Below are 13569 nucleotides of genomic sequence, written 5' to 3'. Positions count from 1 at the left end.
TTTTTATGACAGTTATTCTTAGCGTTCTACAATGTACCTGCTTCTTTGGTTGGTATTTCCCATCCTGATGTCTTTAAACATGACTAAATTTCAGAATCGTGAACCTCTGATGCCATCTCCACAGTTTATCAAATCTTACTTCAGTTCTTTCACGGATGATATCATTTCCCAGCCCATGCTTAAAGGAGAGAAATCTGATGAAGATAAAGACAAGGAAGGGGAGGCTTTAGAAGTGAAAGAAAAGTAAGTATGTCAAGCATAGTGTCTACTTAGTGGTGTTTTGGGTGCTTTGAACTTTCCTTAGGGCCCATATGGGTTCTGAGCCATCTCACAACAGCAGCTATCTATCTACAGATAGAGATAGACAGAAATATAATTAAAAATTATATAATATTATTATTATAAAAACACTTTTCTTTCTAGCATGTATCTGTTACTTCTCTGGTGACTCAGGGTTTTACTGCCAGGAGTCTACCCTGCTTTTACTCAAGGTCCTATATGATCTTCTCAAAAGGACTCCCATTGAATCCAGTGGCTGACCGTGTTTGAATAGAGGCAATAACTTGAAAATTATTGTGTAGCTCAACATGCAGATGTTCTAGTGCAGGGAAGTTTTTAATTTATAAACAGATACTTTTAGGGGTGCCCAAAGAGTGAATTTTTTCAAGGATTTTTCTGCTTGTCTAGGAAGATGCCCATTTGGAGGGCTTCTTGTTGGAGCCTGTAGAGAGCTGAAACCAAAGTACAGGATACTGTGTTTCTAGCTGGAGACCTAATGATATAATGTCATATAAACCATCTAGCCTGCTTTATTCCATTCGTATTTATGAATACTTGTATTTTTCTGTCAAGGGTAGCCCTCTCTGAGAGAAGGTACAATATTATTATCAACATGATTTTTTTAACGAGTTAGGAAGAAAAGGAAATACTGTTCTAGTAGCTGTGCATAACTGGGTTTTGCATCTTCAGCATATTGGAGGGTTTGAAGAAACAAATTGCTTTTGATTTTTATCTTCCAATTTTTCTACCATTGCTATTGACCTTTTAAGAGAAGATACTGTGCATAATTATACTGCAGTGTACAAATTTTAGTTCATTGATACACAATCTTTGAGAAGATTGTAGTTGGGAATTAAATGTTTAAGATGTCATATTAGCTCTTGTGACAGTTATGCAAATACTTTCTTCTTCTGGTTAAGAAATAGTCCTTGTCCCAGAAAAACTATAATGAATTTAATACCATTATTCTAAAAGCTTTACTGAGAGATGGTAGGACGTAGCTAGCTATCATCAGCACACTAACTGGAATTGGACCCAAGTTTTAAATTCCATTTTACTCTGAGCCTTAGCTTTATCATCCTAGTAATATTTACCTTACAAGGTTATTGTGAGGTGTAGAAATCATGCTTATAAATAACTAGCACTTATGTTCTTCAGTAAGTGGGATTACTTCTAATCTGATTTAATCATTGTTTGTGTTTTCGTTCTTTTCTCTCTTTTTTTTTTTTTTTTTTGATAATGAGGTATCTTTCGCCTAGGCTGGAGTGCAGTGGTGGTGCAATCTTGGCTCACTGCAACCTCTGCCTACTGGGATCAAGCAATTCTCCCGCCTCAGCTTCCCTAGTAGCTGGGATTACAGGCTCGTGCCACGACGCCAGCTAATTTTTGTATTTTGAGTAGAGACGGAGTTTCACCATGTTGGCCAGGCTGGTCTCGAACTCCCGACCTCAGGTGATCCACCCACCTCGGCCTTCCAAAGTGTTGGAATTACAGGTGTGAGCCACTGCACCTGGCCTGTTTGTGTTTTCTTAGCCTGGTGACCTGAGAAACAAAACTAGAATGTAGGCAACATTGGAATGTCATTACAGGAGAGGTTAGCATAGAGCTTATAAGATTTTTGGCTGACATAACTTTTTAAATTTTTTTAAGAGACAGGGTCAGGTCAGACATGGTGGCTCATGCCTGTAATCCCAACACTTTGAGAGGCTGAGGTGGGCAGATTGCTTGAGCCCAGGAGTTTGAGACTAGCCTGGGCAACATGGAGAAACCCTGTCTCTACAGAAGAATAACAAAAATTAGCTTGGCATGGTGGTGTCTTAGCAACTGGGGAGGCTGAGGTGGGAGGATTGCTTGAGTCCCAGAGGCAGAGGTTGAAGTGAGCCAAGATCATGCCACTGCACTCCAGCCTGGGGAACAGAGCAAGACTCTGTCTCAAAAAACAAAAGGGAGAGAGAGGGGGTCACTCAGGCTGGAGTAGAGTGTTGCGATCATAGCTCACTACAGCCTCCAACTCCTGGAATCAAGCTATCCTCTCGCCTCAATGTCTTGCGTAGCTGGGACTCTAAGTGCACACCACCATGCCTGGCTAAATTTTTTTGTTTTTAATTATGGAGACAGGGTCTTGCCATGTTTCCCCAGCTGGTCTTGAACTCCTGGGCTCAGGTGATCCTCCCACGTTAGCCTTCCATACTACTGGGATTACAGGCATGAGCCACCATGTCTGGCCTGACGTAACTTTTAAGTCATTTGCCAGTTTTCTCTATACAGATATAACAACTGAAATAAGAAAATGTACTTTAATTTACAATGCCTTATGTTTGGAAGATACCTCATGTACCTCATGACACCTAATACAAATTTCAGTTAAAAAAAATTACTTCTACAAGCATCTCCATAAAAGTCATCATCTTAGAAGAATAATAAGAGATACTGTGCTCACTGCTTTTTAAAACATACAGAAGGGTGTTTTTTAAAGTATTAATTGATGGAAGAGTCTTCCTTTAAATTTGCTTCTTTAGTAAGTTCAGTTATTTATTTATTTATTTATTTATTTATTTATTTATTTATTTGAGACGGAGTCTCGCTCTGTCGCCCAGGCTGGAGTGCAGTGGCGCGATCTCAGCTCACTGCAAGCTCCGCCTCCCGGGTTCACGCCATTCTCCTGCCTCAGCCTCCCGAGTAGCTGGGACTATAGGCACCCGCCACCATGCCTGACTAATTTTTTTGTATTTTTATTAGAGATGGGGTTTCACCATGTTTGCCAGGATGGTCTCGATCTCCTGACCTCGTGATCCGCCCACCTCGGCCTCCCAAAGTGCTGGGATTACAGGCGTGAGCCACCGTATCCAGCCAATAAGTTCAGTTATTAATTCTAGGTCTGCTCACACCCCTTGCCTTAGCTTCTGTGACTCTGAAGTCACTTATTTCCTATTTCCCTGTTCCTTCTTTTAGCCATTAAACAACTGTTGAGTACCATTGATGTGCCTCAGATATGAAGGTGAATAAGACAGGATCCTTACCTATGTTGCAGATCAGTCTCTCATTAGCTCATCTTTTCAGTATCTAAATGTCTAAGCTGAGGTATTATCCAGGACTCTGCTGCTTCCTTTTTAAAACTCCTCATCCAAGGTTTCAAGAAAATCCCCGTCTACATCAAAAATCCTAATCTGTTTAACCGCACTGCCCCTCCCCACCCCAACTCCATGCCACACTGGCTGATTATCTTGTTAAGGGGAAATAGACAATTGCTTAATTAACTCAGGTGTGCCAAATGTGGCATGTTTTAACATTGAATTCTTTCTTTTCTTTTCTTTTTTTTTTTTTTTTTTTTTTTGAGATGGAGTCTTGCTCTGTCTCCCAGGCTGGAATGCAGTGGCACCATCTCGGCTCACTGCAACCTCCACCTCCCGGGTTCAAGCGATTCTCCTGCCTCAGCCTCCTAAGTATCTGGGATACAGGCACGCGCCTCCACGCCCAGCTAATTTTTGTATTTTTAGTAGAGACGGGTTTCACCATGTTGGCCAGGCTGGTCTTGAATGCCTGACCTCGTGATCCGCCCACCTCGGCCTCCCAAAGTGCTGGGATTACAGGCGTGAGCCACCACACCCAGCCACATTTAATTTTTTCTTAGTAAATAATTTCCTATGTTTGTTTTTATTTTCAGTTCTGGATACTTAAAGGCCAAACAGTATATGGAAGAAGAAAACTACGATAAAATCATAAGTGAATGCTCAAAAGAAATAGATGCTGAAGGCAAATACATGGCAGAAGCATTGCTACTACGAGCTACCTTCTACCTGCTTATTGGCAATGCCAATGCAGCCAAACCAGATTTAGATAAAGTCATCAGTTTGAAAGAAGCTAATGTGAAGGTACATTAAAAAATGTGTGTGAAGAAATTATTAAATAGAAGGCGATGCCTTTCATTATGTTTTGCCAGATTTTTTAAAGCATTTCAACTGCCATTCTTCAAAGGGCTGTTTTTGTTTTTGAAGAAACTACTCTTAATAATAATGTAGTTGGTGCAGTGAATCTGAAAACATAAATATCAATGATATTTATCTTTATTTAGGAAAGGAAATTTTTTTTTCCTATAGCATCTGGTAGTTTCATCGTCTCCCTGTAGCCACTGCCTACCATATTGGACTGTATTTGGTCAGTGGTAAAGGTGATATGCAATTCTGTAGATAATGCTGTAAGTAATGTGTAATATGTAGCACCAGGTTATAAAACACTTAATAAAAACACATTAATATATTCAGAAAGGTTCTAAAAATAGAATGTATAAATATGCCAAAAGTCTTGCAGTTGTACAGTTGGAACAGCCTTTCATTTTCTAAGTATTCTTAATGTGCTATGTATTAACACATTTCATAATTAAGAGTCAGGGGCATCTGTTGAATTGTTACATTCTATTCAGTGTAACAAAACAATTTAACCACCAATTAACTATATTACTTATTAGTTTGTTAACATCTCTGTGACCTGTTTCCTCATTGCATTAAATGAACTCTGTAGCCTCTCTCCTCTCCTATATTTGGGGGGATATAAAAGTTGTTTTTAAGACCTAAATATTGTTAAAAGTTTCTTTCAAAATGAGATTTTCAAATTGAAGATACCCTCATAATATTATCTTTAATATTATTTTCTGCTGATTTTCCTGATGATTACAACTGTTATATGTTATATGTTTTTGTTATAATTGTGGAGGATGTTATTATTTGTTCTATATGTATGTAGTATTGCTTTGAACAAAATTTTAAAGAAACGTATTGTTTTCATGATCACATGACTTTTAATGGCAAGTAGTAATGATGCCTACCATATGCCATGCACAAAAATTAACTCAAAATGGATTAGAGCCCTAAATGTAAGAGCTAAAACTATAAAACTGTTAGGATAAAATAGAGGACTAAATGTTTGTTACCTTAGATAAGCAGCAGTTTCTTAGATATGGCACCAAAAGCACAAGCAACCAAAAAAAAAAAAAAAATAGATTGGACGTGATCAGACTTCTGTGCTTGGCTGGGGGTGGTGGCTCATGCCTGAAAATTAGCCGGGCATGATGGCATGTGCATGTAGTCGTAGCTACTCAGGAGGCTGAGATGGGAGGATCACCTGTACCTGGGAGGTCAAGTCTGCGGTGAGCCGTGACTTGTGCCACTGTACTCCAGCCTGGGTGACAGAGATCCTGTCTCAAAAAAAAAAAAAAAAAAAACTTCTGTGTGAAAAGACACCATCAAGAAAGAGAAAACACATCACACAACATGGGAAAAATATTCACAAATCATATATCTGATTAGGAGCTTGTATCCAGAATAAAGAACTCTTAGAGCTCAACAATAAAAAGACAAACTAAGTTAAAAATGGGCAAAGGATCTGAATACACATTTCTCCAAAGAATATACAAATGACCAATAATAAATGACAAGATTGTTGGCATCATTAGCCATTAGGGAAATGCAAACCAAAACCACCATGAGATGCCACTTCACACCTACTAGGATGGCTATAATCAAAAAGACAATAAGGCTCTAATAAAAAACATTGGACAATAATAAGTGTTTTTGAAGATGTGGAAAATTGGAACCCTCATACATTGCTGGTGGAAATATATTAATACAATGGTGAAGCCCTTTTGGAAATTAGTTTGGCAATTCCTCAGAAACTTACCATATGATCTAGTAATTCCACTCCTAGGTATATACCCAAGAGAATTTAATACGTTCGTTAACACAAAAACTTGTACATGAGAGCTGGGTGTGGAGGCTCACACCTGTAATCCCAGCACTTTGGAAACCCAGGAGTTCTAGACTACCCTGGATAACGTAGCAAAATCTCATCTCTATTTTTAAAAAGCTTTTTTAAAAACCTTGTATGTGAATGTTCATAGCAGCATTATTTATGGTAGCCAAAAAGTGGAAGCAGCTCAAATGTCCATCAGTTGATGAATGGATAAATAAAATGTGATATCTGTACAATGGAATATTTTTCAGGCATAACAAAAGAATGAAAAACTGATACATGCTACAATATGGATGAACCTTGAAAACATTATGCTAAATCAAAGAAGCCAGACACAAAAGGCTATATATAATGTATGATTCCACTTACATGAAACATCCAGAATATACAAATCCATAGAAATAGAAAATAGGTTGGTATTTTCTAGGGGCTGAAGAGTAGGAGGTGAGGGGGATGGAGAGTGACTGCTTATTTGTATGTGGTTTCTTTTAAGGGTGATGAAAATGTTCTGGAATTAGATAGTGGTAATCAACACACAACTTAGTGAATATACTAAAAACAGGTGACATGCATACTTTAAAAGGGTGACCTTTGTGATATGTAGATTATAGAAAAAAGCTGTTATTTAAAGAAACTAGATTGGAAGAAAAAAAAGTAATGATGAACCTTTCCTCACTTGGGGTATATAGCTTCGAGCAAATGCTCTCATCAAAAGAGGCAGCATGTTCATGCAACAGCAGCAGCCTTTGCTGTCCACTCAAGATTTTAACATGGCTGCTGACATCGATCCTCAGAATGCAGATGTTTATCACCACCGAGGACAGGTAAGTCTGTTTTCTTACCTAGAGGTCTGACTTGTGGATTGAGCTTTGATACCATTTTTGAGAATTTCTTATGTAATTTTCTTGAGTTTTCTTATATAATTTCTGATAGCTGTGAACAAAGTATCACAGTGGTTTACAGTTTGAATTGGCCTTTGTTTAGTCTGTCTTGAATATTTGTCTTTAATTTTGGTATTTACTTATGAAAAAAGAGTAAAGGAAGGCAAAAACTGTTGGCTTACCAGTTCAAGTTTGTTTTTCTGGTGTTTCTGGTTCATAGGTTTCAATGAGTAAAACATTAATAACATTTAGTAAGCAATGTGAGTTAATTCTAGAATCAACAGGATGATTTTTGTGAGCTTCTTGCTATAAGGAAATAGTCTGGACTGTCCAAATAGTAAAAATAAATATATTTATCTTTTGAAGTTTTATAACAGGCATATTAGTTTTTTAGTAGAAATATATAGTGAAGAAACAGTTTCCAATTACTGCCTCAGGTGGGGAAAACATGGCTTTATAATCAGCTTAACATGGCTTCTTGGAATGCATTATGGTATAAAGTGTGGGCTATGCATTAATAATAACAGAAGAGCCGAAGTTCTTTCTAATGGAGAATTTTACCTAATAGGGTCATGTGTCCTGCCAGGGAAGTGCATTATTAGGCGATTTTGTTGTGTGGACATCATAGAGTGTACTTCTACAGACCTAGATGGTATAGCCTACTACACACCTAAGCTGTATGTTGTAGCCTGTTGCTCCTAAGCTACAAACGTGTATAGCATGTTACTATACCAAATATTATAGGCAGTTGTAACACAATGGTAAGTATCTGTGTGTCTAAAACATATCTAAACATAGAAAAGGTACAGTAAAAATGCAGTATTACAATCTTTTGGGACCACTGTTGTATATGTGGTCTGTTGATTGAAATGTAAATATGCATGACTGTATTTCTTTCAGAAGGGTGTTAAGTGTTGAGATAACCTCTTAAAATTCTTGACATTTTGATCTTTACTGGTAGTGTCTGAAGATTAATTTGAAAGGTAATTATCTGATGTCTAACCTGCTTTGATATTAGAATGTACAGGATGTTTAGTTTTCTAGAAGAAGGGGTTTCTTGCTTAATAGTGATCAGAATTGCAGGGCAGAAATGGTTGGCTTGTAGTCCTTTCTATAAGTTGGATACCATTTTTATGTTTTGGAATCTTGCCTTTTAAATTTCAAGATTTTTAAATCACTGTTTCTAGAAAGTAATTATATATTGAATTACTACTACATGCTCAGCATTATGCTGAGGTGTAATAATAGAGATGAGACACTGAACATACTTAACTGGTGCGCCTAGTTGAATTACATTTATTTACGTATTTTTTTCTTAGCTGAAAATACTCCTTGATCAAGTTGAAGAAGCAGTGGCAGATTTTGATGAATGTATTAGGTTAAGACCTGAGTCTGCTCTGGCACAAGCACAGAAATGTTTTGCATTGGTAGGTACTACTTTCTTTTGTATTTTCCTAAACATCACTTTTATTTTCCAGCGTCAACAAAAATGAGTATCTCATTGTCTACAAAGTCGTCTTTTTCTTTCTTTCCCAAAGGATAACTACTGAGGAAAAAAGGTGCTGATTGATACCTAGCTCTTGTATTTCTCTGGACATTTGTTTGGGTTCATCTTGATAGATGTTTGTCCCTGATTTTATACTTCCCTAAACAGAACTGGTCTCCCTGCTTCATCATAAATCAATATAAAGAGCAAAAACATTTTGAGGAAATACTCTGTAAACATGACACCATGTAACTTGCTCTCTCACCCCTGCTTCATAGAACTGTTTCTTAATATTCAGAAACACAAAGCTCAAAAGGTTGTTTTTTGTTTTTTTTTTTAAGTAAAAATTTTTCTAGTAAAATAAGATACTTCCAGTTAGCTGTATGGCTGGAGTCGTAAAAGAATTTTCAGTTTAAAGGAAGAAATTATGTCACAAATATATATTATAAATGAAAATGACAAAAATTTTACTAGATTTAAAATTCATTTATTGCAAAGTTCACTTCTTACAAATTAGTATGCCCTCTTCTACAGTATTGAACATCTTGAAATTGTATAGTGGCCATGGAGTCCTAGTTGTGCATAACCTTTGGCTCTCTGCTGCTGAGATACCTACTTGGAACCCTTTTGGATGCTGCAGATTATGTTAGCAAATCACCTGTTTTTTTGGAAATATTTATGTAATTTTGTGTGTTTATGTTAACATTCCATGAGTTTTTGAGTTCTTGATTTGACAGGCCTGTTTTGATTTTTTATAGTACCGCCAGGCATATACGGGAAACAACTCTTCACAAATCCAAGCAGCTATGAAAGGTTTTGAAGAGGTCATAAAGAAATTTCCAAGGTGTGCCGAAGGCTATGCACTATACGCCCAGGTAAATGTTTTTTCAGGTTTTTTAAAAATAACTGCATACATATGCTAAATCTCAGTATGGAAATCAGAAAACAGTGCTATCATGGTTGCAGCTTCTTTGGAAGCAGGTGGCTTTGTTCCTGATTGATTCTCATGGCCCCTGGTTGGTCCCGAATCACCTCAGAAGAGGCTCCTTTGTTACACAATTTGGAAATCATGGCCCTAAACTCAATATGGGGAACCTTAAGGCGAGAATTTCCCTCCTGTCTTCATTTGGATTGGTTTTGCAAAAAGTAATTACCTTAGGAAAATTTACCGTATGCAATTGGTGGAGAAAATATCCATGGAAAGGCTTTTCTTTCTATCTGGTCACTGCCTTTTTATATGGCTAGGTTGTTGTAATGGTTTATTTTAATTTATCTTTGCTTTATCTAAAATTCCTGAAACTCTCTTGGTTTAGGATTGAAGCTATGGAAAGCAGGATTTAAATCTGAATTTTTTTATTGTAGTATGAAATTCTTGAAAACTTCTTAGTTTTAAATCATCCATTTAAATGAAAATGATTAGCTTCTTGTAGTGACGGTCATACATTTTCCCCTCAAATAAAAGATCTCTGAATGACTCGGTTTTCTTTCTTAAAGCTGAAAATTGGTTTTGGTGTCTACATAAACTAGCCATCTCAATACTCTATATCAGGGGTACAGCTGCTTTGTGGCCTCGTAGGAATGGGGCTGCACAGCAGGTGAGCATTGGGCAAGCATCACCACCTGAGCTCCACCTCCTGTCACTGTCAAATCTGCAGCAGCATTAGATTCTCATGCCTGATGATCTGAGGTGGAACAGTTTCATCCCAAAATCATCCCTCCTCCTCCTACCCCCATCCATGCAAAAATTGTCTTCCACAAAACCAATCCGTGGTGCCAAAAGTGCTGGGAAGGTGTTGGGGACTGCTGCTCTATGTAATTTCTTTTTCTTTTTTTTTTTTTCTTTTTAATTACAAAAGACATGTTGGGTTTTTCCCCACAGCACAGAAACAGGAAACGATAACAAATTACTATCCCCTGGCTGGGTGTGGTGGCTCCTGCCTGCAATCCTAGCACTTTGGGAGGCTGAGGCAGGTGGATCACTTGAGCCAGGAGTTTGAGACTAGCCTGGCCAGCATGGAGAAACCCCATCTCTACTAAAAATACAAAAATTAGCTGGGTGTGGTTTGGCGCACACCTGTTATCCCAGCAACTCGGGAGGCTGAGGTAGGAGAATTGCTTGAACCCAGGAGGCGGAGGTTGCAGTGAGCTGAGATCACACTACTACACTCCAGCCCGGGCAAGAGTGAGACTCCATTTCCAAAAAAAAAAAAATACCATCGCTGGTTGACCCCTCTCCTTAAACCATTCTTAAGGATGCTTATTTTGTTTTTAATTTCCTTCATGGTATCTGTAGGCAGGTTATAAGAACAATTTCACAAGGATTTTAAGGGTTTATTGAGGGTGGAACTATGAGAAAATTGATTTGTGTTGGATCTGTTCTTTAGAGGTAGGTCTTATATATAACTACATTAAAGTGTACATTTTAATCGTATGAATGGGTACACTTGAGTTTATGCCTTATAATTAGTAACAAACCAGGAAATGACAGCAACATCCTCATCATTGTCATGGAATTCAGAAGGGCTTTTTTGGTGCAGATTTCTCTAAGCATCTAGAAGAGCAAAGGCCACCGAATAGCAACCACTACTGGGGAACAACTCCTCTGCAGAACTTTCCCAATAGCATATTTCCCTATTACCATTCTGCCTTCAAGATAGGTTTGGTTTGTATGAGCTGTCTTCTCATCAGCATTAGCATTATTACAGTCAGTTTGCACTCAAATTTCTTTTCTTTGGTCTGTTTTCTAATTTTAGCTTCACTATATAGTATATGTAACTTTATATATGCATACAGTACGTGTGTGTGTATATGTATGTGTACTTAGTGTAACTTTTTTGGCCCTCAAAGCTTTGGCGTAGATGCTGGCCAACTTGCAAAGTTACAGCTTGAGCATAGTCTGATATCCACAGAACTGTGCCTTCCATTTCAGCCGTGGGATTTGTCTTAAAAAGTTGGTTATAGCTGCTTCTTTTGTTTTCAAAATAAGTATTTATTACATTATTGTTAACTATGACAAACAATTGGGGAAAATCCTAAATGTTAACAGAAAATTGAATTATGTTTGCAGAATTGTGGTACACTCACTTAATGGTATATTATGCAGCCATTAAAAGTTACAAATACATTAAAGTTACAAAGCAAGATACAGCACTGCCTATTATTAAAGGGAGAATTGCATACAAAATGAACTCAACCATGTGAAAGAAAACAAATAGGGAAGTAAATAGAGATAGATAAATATATCAGGAAGGCATCCATGCTCACAATGATGGAAGCTATAAAAATATTTCTACTTTCTATATCTTTCTGATTTTTATTATAAAGAAGATGTGCTGGCTACATTTCTTTGATATTTTTAAGAGCGATTTTTAAAATATTTCATTTAAGTTGGCTTATTTTAGATATGAAAAGACTAAGAGCCATACAGCTAAATATAATGACTCACATACTTCTTAAAAGTCATCTTATAAATAACCGGGGTTAACTGAATATGGGCTAGGTATTATAGATAATATTAGGGAATTATTTTTGGAGATATATTAGTTGAAGCAGTTATAGCTGGTTTTTAAAAAATCAATAATTTTAAACAAATAGCTCTGAAGACATTTAACACATACATCTTAACTTATACTTCCAAAGGAATATTGCCCTTAAGATAATTCCCTGGCCAGGTGCGGTGGCTCACTCCTGTAATCCCAGAACTTTAGGAGGCCGAGGTGGGTGGATCACCTGAGGTCAGGAGTTCGAGACCAACCTGGCCAACATGGTGAAACCCCATCTCTACTAAAAATACAAAAATTAGCCAGGCAAGGTGTTGGGCGCCTGTAGTCCCAGCTACTCAGGAGGCTGAGGCAGGGGGATCGCTTGAACCCAAGAGGCGGAGGTTGCAGAAAACAGAGATTGCGCCACTACACCCCAGCCTGGGCGACAAGAATGAAACTCTATCTCAAAAAAAAAAAAATTCCCTTGGGCTGTATTATGATAAATTATGAATAAGTGATGTGACTGTACCTATGAGAATGTGATATTAGAGCTGTGACTAAGAATGGGATTATCTGTATTGAACAGTTTACCAGAGATTATCTGCCGTGGCATATAACTAACCACTTGCTGAAGAAAGAGGATAGTTAAGATTTCATATTTATAGCAGTGCCACCTAAAAACTCCGATAATTAAGATGTAAAATGTAAATCAGTCTGTATCCCCAAAACGCGATAATTTTGTAATAATGAATAAATGAAGTAAATTTTTATAATGAATAATAAGTATACTTTTAACTGCTTAGGTTGACGGTTACCTTAATATAATTGAAGTATCTCCTCACATAGGCATTAACAGATCAACAACAGTTTGGTAAAGCTGATGAAATGTATGATAAATGTATTGATTTGGAACCAGATAATGCTACAACATATGTTCATAAAGGGTATGTATTTTTGTGATTGTTCCAATGAGATAATAAATTTCTTGCATAGTAATAAAATGTATTTATTTTGGCCACTGAGGAAGGGGACTGTGGTAGAGAAGTTAATTGACAAACTTCTTAATGCTCCTAGATGTCTTTTCATTCTTACAGAAATTAGTTAAGGAGGCCAGGCGCAGTGGCTTACACCTGTAATCCTAGTACTTTGGGAGGCCGAGGCAGGCAGATCATCTGAGGTTGGGAGTTCGAAACCCTCCTGACCAACATGGTGAAACCCGGTGTCTACTAAAACTACAAAAAATTAGCCAGGTGTGGTGGCACATGCCCGATTCCCAGCTACTCAGCAGGCTAAGGAGTGAGAATCGCTTGAACCTGGGAGGCAGAGGTTGCAGTGAGCCAAGATTGCACCACTGCTCTCCAGCCTGGGCGGCAGAGTGAGGCTCTGTCCCAAAAAAAACAAAAAGAAAGAAATTAATGTACTATTCTTGCTCTATGTTAAGGGTTTTAATTTCAAACTGAACATCCTGTCAGCTGTTGGCTTATATCCAAATAGGAAGCATACACAAGTGTTCGTGTCCTTGCGTACTTGAATTATCCTAAGAAACTTCACTTAAATTTATATAAAGTGAAAAATAAGGGATGCAAGATTGGTAATAGAGCCTAGACCATTGAACACTTTTTGTAATAAGGAACTTAGACTAGCAAACCAATATAAGCTGAGAAAAAAACACAATTTGATGCTGATTATATATTGC

The 13569-nt window shown here is 37.5% G+C and overlaps 1 protein-coding gene across 1 annotated transcript in view; it reads left to right on the top strand.

Annotated features, from left to right (window-relative positions):
• Positions 1-13569, top strand: part of TOMM70 (translocase of outer mitochondrial membrane 70) — a 37614-nt gene that overhangs the window by 19221 nt on the left and 4824 nt on the right. Inside the window, exons 5-10 of the mRNA XM_526255.8 lie at positions 95-243; positions 3944-4151; positions 6714-6848; positions 8225-8332; positions 9150-9266; positions 12720-12817. Of these exons, the coding sequence (XP_526255.2) occupies positions 95-243; positions 3944-4151; positions 6714-6848; positions 8225-8332; positions 9150-9266; positions 12720-12817 (815 nt within the window). The remainder of the gene's footprint in view (positions 1-94; positions 244-3943; positions 4152-6713; positions 6849-8224; positions 8333-9149; positions 9267-12719; positions 12818-13569) is intronic.

The sequence above is a fragment of the Pan troglodytes genome, chromosome 2 (genome assembly GCF_028858775.2).
Source record: "Pan troglodytes isolate AG18354 chromosome 2, NHGRI_mPanTro3-v2.0_pri, whole genome shotgun sequence".
NCBI lineage: Eukaryota > Metazoa > Chordata > Mammalia > Primates > Hominidae > Pan > Pan troglodytes.
This window is presented reverse-complemented; position numbering and strand designations above follow the sequence as displayed.